The sequence below is a fragment of the Carya illinoinensis genome, chromosome 12, assembly GCF_018687715.1.
Source record: "Carya illinoinensis cultivar Pawnee chromosome 12, C.illinoinensisPawnee_v1, whole genome shotgun sequence".
Taxonomy (NCBI): Eukaryota; Viridiplantae; Streptophyta; class Magnoliopsida; order Fagales; family Juglandaceae; genus Carya; species Carya illinoinensis.
This window is the reverse complement of record NC_056763.1, coordinates 25,791,311-25,802,891: the sequence shown is the minus strand read 5'-3', so window position 1 is coordinate 25,802,891 and position 11,581 is coordinate 25,791,311. Positions and strand designations below refer to the sequence as shown.

Below are 11,581 nucleotides of genomic sequence, written 5' to 3'. Positions count from 1 at the left end.
GTCGCACCGTCGCTTAGTCAACTGTGTCTAGTTGATCAGCTCCTGATTCTCCTTCAGGTCCTGTAACAAGATCTACCATTCGGGGGGAATGATAGTTGGGACTACCAAAGTGAGATTTGATTACAAATCTCAGTAAGTTAACAAAAAACTTCCACACAAGCTAATGATGCATGGATGACAGTAAAAGCATAAATGCATAATCAAATTTATAAGTAATTAAAGCATAACTTGGCGTACAACATAGCATAATTGACATAACTTAAATTGAAACATGAACTGAACTTGACTTGACATGAACTTGATCTGAAACTTGACTTAACATGAAAAATACATACTCCACAGTTGTTGTGGCCCCATGTATTCTACACAAACTTGACTTAACATGAAAAATACATACTCCACAGTTGTTGTGGCCCCATGTATTCTACGAAAACTTATTCTTTAACTGCTTAAATACATACTTCACAGTTGTTGTGGCCCCATGTATTCTACGTGTCACAATTGCTGTGTCTCACGTAGTGTATGCGTCACAATTGCTGTGACCCCATACATAAGTAATCAAGATGAAACGTGACTGGAATACGAAATGACTGAAACCCTGACATAACATAACGTGACTTGAATATAACTTGAAATATATGACCAACTTGAGATAGAAATATTTCGTAACATTGCATAACATATAATAGACAACATATTTAACATGACATACTTGCAACAGTGAATATTACATGACTTGACATACATGTAATAGATGACATACTTAGCATGACGTACTTGTAAGGTACAGTAATACATGACAGAATATATATTATGTAACAGATAAAAATTGACGACAAAATAAATTCTGTATAATAGACAATTACGTGATAACTTGGTATGGCATGACATATATGATAACACACATACATACACTGTAGTTCCTTTACTTAGCACACATACACAGTAGACTGCTAGTAAGTTAAAAACTAACTTACCTCGATCTCTGCGTTTCTTATAAAACTTCAAGTGCGACCACGAGGAACTGTAATTAGTGATTCTAAAAGTTAGAACTAAATCACTAATAATTTGAAATATGGAAAATACTAACTTAAAGAGTAAAATTTTTATTTTATTCTCTACATGTGGGAAAATGATCGTTTTACCCATAATTTAAGGATTTTGCATACTAACTCCAAAAGTTTCCAAAATTTACATTCCTCATGTAAATTTTATCCTAAACTTAAATATCAACTCAGAAAAATTTAAAACAAAACACAACTATGAAGAACACACTATGGCCGAAACATCCATAGGTCATTTCCCTTGATTTTTGTTGCAATTCCTTCCAACTTCAAAACTCATGCTTAAACCAAAATTTTGCAACAAACATCTTCCAATCCTAAGTTCAAAACCATACTTAAAACATCCATTTAGAAAAAGTTAATAATTAACACCAAAATTTTTTGTAAAAAGATCCAAGCACTTGAATCACAAGTTTTGACCTTAAATCAAAACATCTCCAAGAATTTCAAAAATCAAATCTTACTTCTAACATATTCATAATATCATCCTAACATCAACCATGCTTTAAATCATCAAACTAAATTCACCAAAATCACAAAATAACATTTGGAGTTTTTAGTTTTACACTTAGTCCAAAAACAGAAACTTTTTCCTCAACTAGTTTTGATAAATCTCTTGATCTATGACTTATAAATATATGATCTTCAAATCAAACTATCACATGGTTTAAAAAGATGTCCTAAAACATATATAAGCTTCTAATTCAAGATCACATGGTTAGAAATTAACCAAAACATAAATTTAGCCAAGAATATCCACACTTTGGCTTATTTGAATATCTCTTTGCATAAAATTTTATATCTTTGAAACTAACATCAAATATCTTCAAAATAATAATATAACATGTATATAAGATACTTAGGATCCTTCAATAAAATTATTAAAGTCATTAGAATAGGTTTAGACCACCAAAGAGTTAAACTTTCTCAAAACAGAAACTGTTTTTCTTCTTCCAGTTTCTAAGTTTCTAAATCTAAGAAAATCTTTCATCAAAACCTTTAATCATGCAAAAATCCTCAACCAATAGTCACATATACATGTTAACAATACTCCATAAAAATTTCGGACCAATATCTATCCATTAGCTTGGTCAAAAACTCCAAACTATAACATATTCTCCAGTTTATCTCCCAGAATGAACTTTCTATAGTTTACACAATATTTGACTGGCCAAATGATCTTCAAATGGGGCAAATAAGATATCCATGTAAACTAGACTAAAAAAGGAACAACTTATATAAAGGATACTTTATGTATGAGATATGGAAGAGATGGGGTTGGAGTTGAGAGTTGAGTGTAGTTTTCTCCTACCCAAAATATCTATAAAAGATTATCTCATAATATTCTATCCAATAGTATCTACAAAAAATCAACTTAAGATTTTTTTATCTAATAATATCTATAAAAATCAACTCAAAATATTTTTACTCAATAATATTCATGAAAATTACCTCAAGATATTTCTTTTTATCCAATAATATCTACAGTTTTGAACAGACGTTTTGTCCGAAAATATGAAAAAATGTTATTGCGCCATAAGACTTTAAATAACCCTCCGAGTCTAATGGCACAAACCATAATACATTTTGACACTTCTAACTATCTCCAATAATAAAAAACACACTTCTGATACCATAGTAAATAATAACACTAACTATGTAGTTAGACAAAAACCTATACGATTAATGGATTCGTGAAAACTTATGGGGTTTTCACGAGGTTCCTAAAGTTAATAGAAATTTCACAATTGAATTTCTAGCAGGCTGTTACACCCCAGACTTCAGGAAAGCATAGTCCGACCGTTGGCTCTCCTCCGGCGTCCCCATCAGCTGAAGTTTCTCTGAAGAACAACCCTAGCAACCAAACAACCGATCATTCCAAACCCGTTGATTTCAATCTTGATCTTCGTGTTGGCAGCCATGACGATCGGGAGAGCTCTTCTGAAGCAAGAGCCTTTTTCTTTTGAATTAGATCCTCACCTGATTTGGGGTCAAACGATGGAGTTTTTCACAAGGATTGAAGCTCAGCTTGCTCAATCCCAACACGTGATGGTCAAGTACTCAGTGCTCGGAAACGGCTCGGTGGATGAGAAGGAGCTCTGACCGTCGACTCTGAACCACTTGTGGCAAACAAGCGAGCAGCATTTCCGGTCACCGGATCCGAGGAAGTGAAAAATACTTGCCAAAGCACTCATCGGGAAGATCGGCGATGTAGTCAAGCCTAGCCTAAAAAACTTCTTCTCGAATCCAAAATCCACATCAACGAATTAGGCCACGATCACAAAGAGGATTTACTGTGGCTGGATTTTTGGAGTTAAACTTGATTTCAATATGCAGTGCTCAAGTACCGATGGTCTCTGCATTGCTGGGCATGACTCTAAGTCGGATCGGGATATGGAATTCAGTTCCGTGGATTCCAATATTCGTGGGGACAAATTTTGTATAAAAATATTGGGAAGTTCTCTTACATGACCACGGACTGTGGGTCCGGGAAGAAAAAGAATAAAGATTAGCCAGCCTAGTGGTCAACAATAATGGGCTGCAAGTGGGCCATACTCTGGGTCAATGGTCCATTTTATATAAAATTCAGACGCTCCTTTTACCTGCTCCCAACGAAAAGCATATAATATAATAATACAGCACGAGAAAATATATATACACGGCCCACTCTAGCATGTGCCACCATCCCACTAAGGCTACCTATTTCTCTTGTACTATTATATTTTGAAAAATTGTAGGATGTGAAAGAAAAGATAAGGAAGGAGAAAATGGAAGAAAAGTCTATTCTAATAGCACGAAGGTTCTGATGATACTAATGCTAGTGATCTTCTACTTTAAGTAAATTTTTTAATATATTATTTGCAATCCCTAAGGTGAGTATTAATGATTATATTCATTATTATTACTTGATAAATTATATGTTTATTCACATAATTTACATCTCAAGTTATATTTATGGTGAATTAAAATTTTCATAATTTACCTTTCAATTATATCTGTGATTAATTTTTATTCACATAATTTATATACAAGTTTTATTTATTTTTATATTTGTTATGAATTATCGATAATATGATTCATCTTGGAATAAAAATAGAACAAAAACTCATTATGATTAATGCACCTGAAGTTGCATAATTGAAATTGTGTAGAGAAAAACCACTAAAGAATATATGTTTAAAATGAATGCCTCGAATGTATTCCTGAAGTAACAACATCGAGTGTGCTCTTGAAGTAGTAATATCGAGTACAAAAGTTCACTATATATTCTAAATTTCTATCCAGTCTTCTAGTGGCTGAGCAAAATAATGAGTTTTTTATAAGAAATCATTAGTCACGTTCTAATAGTTCCACATCATTTTCTGAAGTGAATGATATTGAATTTATATCATTTTATTCCCTGAAATGAAGCAAATGATATATTTTTATTCAAAAAAACTAAGAGATTAAACGTGGTAATAAATATCTTTATATTACTTTTATGATTTCGGGCCAGAAGCTCGTATAAGAAAAACTACTAGCTTTCTTTTTGAAATGATATTATACAACTATTGAATTAAATATTATGATACATAAAAAGTGATATGATTTAAAATATTTGTGTCTTTTCATGATTATCTTAATCATCTAAAATTAATTACGATAAGTCGAATGATTTTTATATGGACGTCCATAAAAGAATCAGAAGATTCTTTTACTATAAAATCTTACCATCAGAATTGAAAAAAAAATTGCTAGAAGCAAATAAAATGAAATAATTCGATGTTATCTTGATTATCATAGGTGAACTGGAAGTTCAGATGATAATTAAATTATGGATGTAATAAGATAAAAATGTCTCATATTTTAGCTGCTAAAATTCCAGCGAGGATTGAAATCCCCGTAGGACAATTTAAGAAATTTGGCAGTCTAATGAATATAAGACATGTCTAAAAGCATGTGAGACCTATTGATATAAAAGATAAAGTATCTCGAAAGAGAAAAACACAAATAATTTGGTATTCCTGAAAATGCCGTATCCACAAAACAAGTAATAAAATCCATCCAATTTTTCTGTATAAAATTCTCTCATATAAACTCTTGAAGAGTATAAACCTCCTGAAGAGTACCTCCTGAAGAGGATTTTTATGAAATGCCTTCCCTTGAAGAGGGACAGGTACCTGAAAATAACGAGATCTCGATACATTTCATGAATATTGAAAAAATTATGGATAGAAATAAAACTGTTGTCGACAACGTATTTTCATATAAGATGGCAATTGACATTACCAGAAATAATGATAAAAGTGAATCAAGAGCTGTCTAAGAATACCGACGTAAAAATATTGGCCAAATTTGAAATAAACAGTTCCTACAGAATTGATATCACTAGTAAAATATGATGCATATAGACTAATAGTCCAAACACTTAAAGAGGTGATGCTTATGGGTATTTATATAAAGGAAATGAAGATGTGATATATAAATTACAAGTCAGTTTCTCGCAGACAATTCCTACAAAATTGATATCACTAATAAAATGTGATACATATGGACTCGTAATCCAAACACCTAAAGAGATGATTCTTGTTGAATATCAATGGATATTTATATAAATGATATAAAATGCCTGAAACTTCTAATCTGAAAATGTGATATATAAATCATGAGTCAGTTTCTCACAGAAACAATATTGATATGCTTTTAAAATGATTGAATTTATATTGAGGTTTTTATTAGCTTGAAAGTTACTAAGAGTTTGGATATGCATAATTAACTACATATTTATATGGATTATTGGATCATGATATATATATATATATATGAAAATCTCTTAAGGATAGAAAATGCCCGAAGCTTCTAATTTGAATATATCTAGAAATATGTATTCTATCAAGTTTCAAAAATCTTTATATGATCTAAAACAATACAAACGCACGTGGAAAAAGCTATTATTGCAGTTTATATAGATGATTTAAATGTCATTAAGGTTTCAGAAGAGCTCATGAAAACTGCACATATTTGAAATATAAATCTGAAATCCTTGCTGCTTCAAGGGGGAGATGAATGAAATTATTAGTTCTGAAATACCATCTCTTAAATACAATTAGTATTTCAGATTCATATTACGGTTTTGTAAGAAGTGTGTATTATTGAAGGAGAAATAAAATGGAGCACACATAATATCTACCAGAAGATAGAAATACAAAATGAATATTTGTGAAATATTATTTTATTATCTTGAAACAAAATTACAGAAATTTGAGACACTTCGCCTCATTCTTTAAACGCTCTTGTTCTTCAAGAATTTGCATGGCATCCTTATCTAAAAGAGTAGGCAATCGAAAAGAAAATTTAAGCAAAGATTTTAAATTCCTATTCTCTTGCTTTATTGCTCTTATCTTCATGTTGGATTTCAGAAGAAGTCGCTGAAGGATAAAGATATTCTCGTGGAGTTTGTCAAGCCCACAAGTTTTATATTGCAGTCACTGAGAAAATGCGACAATGGATGATGAGTATTGAGTGTCGAAACTCACAAGCTCGTAGATAGCTTCATTATCTGACTTATTAGTCAAATCATTATTGTATTGCATTATAGCACCTGTGGTAGAAGCAGAAATAGCTGATGAATGAGGTGTAGAATACCTCATATATTGGCCATGAGAAGATTGCTGAACCATTGCAGAGTAAGAATGCAGTATAATTACAGAAAAGTGAAGAAGATGAGATGCGAATAAAAATGAGCTAAATATCTCTTTTATAGAAAAAATTATGACAAAGCATCTCTCTTGCTTCACAGCATCTCTCGTGAAGCGTCTCTCTACAAGAGACAAGAGATGTAGCATTATAGCTCTGCGGTGCCTGACAGCTACAAAAGAGCTGAAAATCCTACGGTGCTTGTCTGGTCTAAAAAGTTGGCCACAGTTTTTGTTAAAAAAAGGAGGTTAGTGGCTTAATTTTGATGAAATCTCCACTAATTGTATTATTTACAAGAACTCCAGAAGAGCACAATTCCAGAAGAGTAGTGAATTTAATGTTAAAATGATCTTGAATCAATAAGATGAATTTCACTGTAAAGTCTTAAAGCACTTTTATATGGACAAAACTTATCTCCTGAATATTCCAATGGTTGCTCGATTATTTGATGAACAGAAAGATCTATTTCGTCCTTGTGAAGACGATAAAGAAATTCTTGATCCTGAAATACCTTACCTCAATGATTATTTTATCAAGTCCACAATTAGTTGGATATACGGATGTGGGTTATCTTTTAGATCCACACAAGAAGATCATTGCAATTCATGAGAAGAAAGGTAAAATTGATGTCAAGAAGATAAGGTCAAGTAATAATCTGGTAGATTTATTCACTAAAGCATTACCAACTACAACATTTAAGAAGATTGTACCGAACATTTGAATGCAAAGACTTGAAGACCTATTATCATACACTTTTCAGGGAAGTAATGTATTAAAGACTTATGTTGATTGTATTTTTTTTCCTTCGCTAAGGTTTTATCTCACTCGATTTTCCTTTACAATGTTTTAATGAGATAATCCTAAAGTACTTGATGGTATACATGAATACTATACTCTTTTTCTTTCGCCATTAATTTTTTTCCATAAGATTTTTCCTTGACAATATTTTAACGAGATATATTTTTTAAATAAGGTCATCTAAAGAGAAAGTGTTATAAATCAACTTATATTATATGATCATATTTAACCGTCATTATTAACTAAATCTTAACCGTCAATTAAAATTTTTGTATTCCTATATATTTAGATATATTTTCTTAATTCAGATATCAATAGACTGAAGCCTCTCTCTTTGTGCTGAAAATTCTCTCCTTCTCATGAGTTCATAACAGAAAAAAGCTTTTTTCTTTTGGCCATCATTACATAGGATCTATCGATCGGGTCACTCATTATAACAATATTCATTATTATTTTAATAGTCCTTAATTTGCAATAATACTTTCCCAGCTCGAATCTCGATCGTGATGCTCAACGTTGTTAACAAGCCGAAAGATTATTATTAGTGATAGGTTTTTAATAGGTTGAACTCAATCAATTTTATTACTAATAAATGTCTTTATATATAAATTTTAACTGATAAGTACGAAGAAAATAATATTTAATTAATTAAGGATATCCGTTTAGTTAATCAATAATTATACTTATCATTTCTATATTTTACACACTACATCTATTTTAATTTTTTTCATATTTTTATAATAAATATATAATATATAAATAATGAGTAGAACAATTTAATTAATTTAATAAAAATAAAATAATATTAAAATATATAAAATCTGTAGTGTAGAATGATGTATAACATTCCTCATTCTATAAATATGCAGAACCAGGGATGACTCAATATAAATTAAGGCCTAATGTGAAATTTAAGTTAGTTATTCGTAATTATAATATAATAAAATGAGATTTTATTTAAAATTTTTAAATAAAATTTTTTTAATTTATATTAAATACTGAAATTTAAAATGAGACCTCAATATAAATTTAACACCTCAATTTAATAAGATTTTAAAAAATTATTAAAATATAAATAATCTATTGTATTAAATATTAAATTTAATATTATGAGATCTTGCATACATTAAACAATAAAAAAGTTATTTAAAATTTTATATAATAAAATAGTTTTTATTTTACAAAAAAAATTAAAAAAACAATACACCAATTTTAATTTTAGAAACCTTACTGAGGTCTTAGGCAATGATGTAATTGGTCATACCATTGTGCCGGCCCTGTGCGGAACTCACATACTTTATAAATCTTAGAAAATAAAAATATCTTACCTTACTTAGATTACGAAATCAAACGAGTGGTAATCCAGCTTCCATAAATAAATAAAAACAAACGAGTGGTAATCCAAACGAGGCCACCACACAGCTGTCTTTTCCAATTCCACCAAATTAATACAGTCTCAACGCGCACGCATCTGCTTAATGGAATTCTCGATCTCGTGGCGACGAAACCATCTCTCGGGTAAAAAGAGAAGAAACTAGCCAGTAGATAAGTCTGCGCCGCAGGAGGTGCCATTGAACTTCAGATGGAGAACAGTCACGGTAGAGTCGTCTGCGTCACGGGAGGTTCTGGATATATTGGCTCTTGGCTTGTCAAAACGCTTCTGGAGAAGGGTCATACCGTACATGCAACGCTGAGGAACTTGGGTCTCTGTCTCTCTCTCTGATTTTGTGTGCATGTTTAGCCGCTCTCTCGCATGCAGGCGTTTGATTTATACATATGTTTGATTTAGACATGTAGCAATTCTCATTTATTTAACTTATTTAATTAATTTAAAGTATTTCTTTTTTAACTTGAAACTACAGGCGACACATCCAAAGTAGATCTCCTGAAGTCCTTCCCCAACGCAAGCAACAGATTGGTGTTATTTGAAGCTGATATTTACAATTCCCTTGAGTTTGAATTGGCCATTAAAGGCTGCGAATATGTTTTTCATGTGGCCACCCCGATGCTACACAACGCTCAAAGCTCCCAGGTCTGTCCATTTCCAAAGACATCCTTAGTTTTCCCACACAAGTGTTTGAGTGGATTTTGGTAATTAACTAACAGATGGGTTGCGGGAAATACAGTACAAGGATACTGCCGAAGCTGCTGTTGCTGCTGTCCGGATCATCGCCGATTCATGTATTCGATCACAAACAGTCAAGCGACTCATCTACACTGCCTCTGTCATGGCTTCGTCACCATTGACAGAAAACGGAGTTTCTTTTAAATCTTGCATGGATGAATCGTGTTGGACACCTCTTGATGTGTCATTCTCTTGTGCCGATGATTTCACACTGGTATATCCTTCTTCTATTACTCTTACCATATGGGTAATATTAGAAGGTCTATAGTAATATGCATGATTCTGAAATAAGACAATTTTGTATGAAACCCAATCAAGTTTTATGTTTTAGATTTTTCCGGTGTAATAGTTAAGGAGTAATGTAGTCGTGGAGTGTACAAATGTCAGATAATTGTTTTAAAAAAGAGCGAATTTATAATTAAAAAATTATTTTTTTTACATAAATTATGTATTAATTCATTTTTTTAAAAGAGACTGTGTAACGTTTTCACAACTACCATTACAAATATCTTTTATCATAGTTAATAGAGATACTCGAACCGTTTGCTTTATGAAGATCTTGGAACCGTAATCGTGGCCTGATTTCTTTTGGTCTGGGGTTGTAGGCATACACAAAATCCAAGATATTAGCAGAGAAAGAGGTGCTTAAGTATAATGAATACGATAATGGCAGCAGGCTCCAAGTTGTAACACTTGTTTGTGCCCTAGTGGGAGGAGAAGCTATTCTTCCACAGCTACCTGCAAGTGTGGAAACTATTCTTTCACCACTCACTGAAAAACTGTACTTTTCAAAAGCATTGAAGTTTCTACAAGAACTTTTGGGTTCAATTCCTCTTGTACACATTGAAGATGTTTGTCGAGCGCATATCTTCTGCATGGAAAAACCATTGATGAAAGGTAGATTCCTCTGCGCTGCTGCCAATCCAACCATAAGAGGAATTGCAATTTACTTTCAAGAAAAGTTTGCGAAAAACCAGATAGCAAAAGAGTAAGAGTCTTCATTCAAGATTTTATTGCCGATCTTTCTTTGCCTTTTTTATTTTATTTTTTCATTTTTTCTTTATCTGTTCCCTTCTAACTGGTATTTTATTTCAGATCCATGGAAGGACCAAGTAATAATGCGGTCGGTTGTGATTTTACAAAACTGATAAAAATGGGTTTTGAGTACAAACACGACAAGAACAAGATATTAGATGAAAGTGTGGCAAGTGGAGAGCGATTTGGAGCCCTAATCTAATGTCTATTCATTCATGTTCTTCAGGAAGTACTGCAGTCTAAAAAGCTTGTAATGTTTTTTCGTTAATTATTTATGTCTATCTCTGTGATAAAATTCTGGATGCTTGATCTTCTGCATTCGATGTAGTAGCGATTGAAGAAATCATTGCTTTCATGCGTTAATCGACATAAGAAATTCATGGAATGAAAGCGCTCATGCATGTTGGAGGGCATTTTGTATTTAAGCCGAATATAAAACTCTGTAAGTGGGCCTAAACTAAAGAGCCCAGACCTATCAAAGATATGCACTCTACACACCGCTTTAATTGGGAATAAGCGAGTTTCATATACGTACGTGATTATTTTGGTTGCTTAGAGATTATTTAAATTGATAAGCACAGCACATGATAGATATCACATAAAGGTAATCTCATATAATATTGATTTAATCCAACAATAATCCTTTATATATACTAAGTAATTTCAAAGACAATCTCTAAAAACAAGACTTGAAATGGAAAGGGAGCCCATAACAAGGTACACGCCAAGAAAATATATATAATAATAATAAAAATGTGTTTTTAAAATTTGTTAACATAAATTCCTCATGCAATAAAGTGAAGGGAGTTAACGGGATAGCTAAAGAATCTATTTTGTATTTAAGCTTAATATAAAAGTTCTCTATAAACAGGCCTAAACTAAA

General features: G+C 31.8%; 1 protein-coding gene across 1 annotated transcript; it reads left to right on the top strand.

Annotated features, from left to right (window-relative positions):
* Positions 1-8,959: 8,959 nt before the first annotated feature.
* On the top strand, positions 8,960-11,083 carry LOC122288941 (putative anthocyanidin reductase). The gene is made up of 5 exons (XM_043095779.1): positions 8,960-9,241; positions 9,401-9,570; positions 9,665-9,877; positions 10,269-10,651; positions 10,759-11,083. The coding sequence occupies exons 1-5, from the start codon at positions 9,121-9,123 to the stop codon at positions 10,898-10,900; spliced, it is 1,029 nt and encodes a 342-aa protein (XP_042951713.1). The 5' UTR covers positions 8,960-9,120; the 3' UTR covers positions 10,901-11,083.
* Positions 11,084-11,581: the final 498 nt, after the last annotated feature.

Bases quoted from the DNA above. Each gene is read 5' to 3' on its own strand.
- LOC122288941 (XM_043095779.1), top strand. From the start codon at position 9,121: ATGGAGAACAGTCACGGTAGAGTCGTCTGCGTCACGGGAGGTTCTGGA. The intron at 9,878-10,268 runs GTATATCCTTCT...CTGGGGTTGTAG, and splicing joins GTGCCGATGATTTCACACTG to GCATACACAAAATCCAAGAT. The intron at 10,652-10,758 runs GTAAGAGTCTTC...ATTTTATTTCAG, and splicing joins AAAAACCAGATAGCAAAAGA to ATCCATGGAAGGACCAAGTA.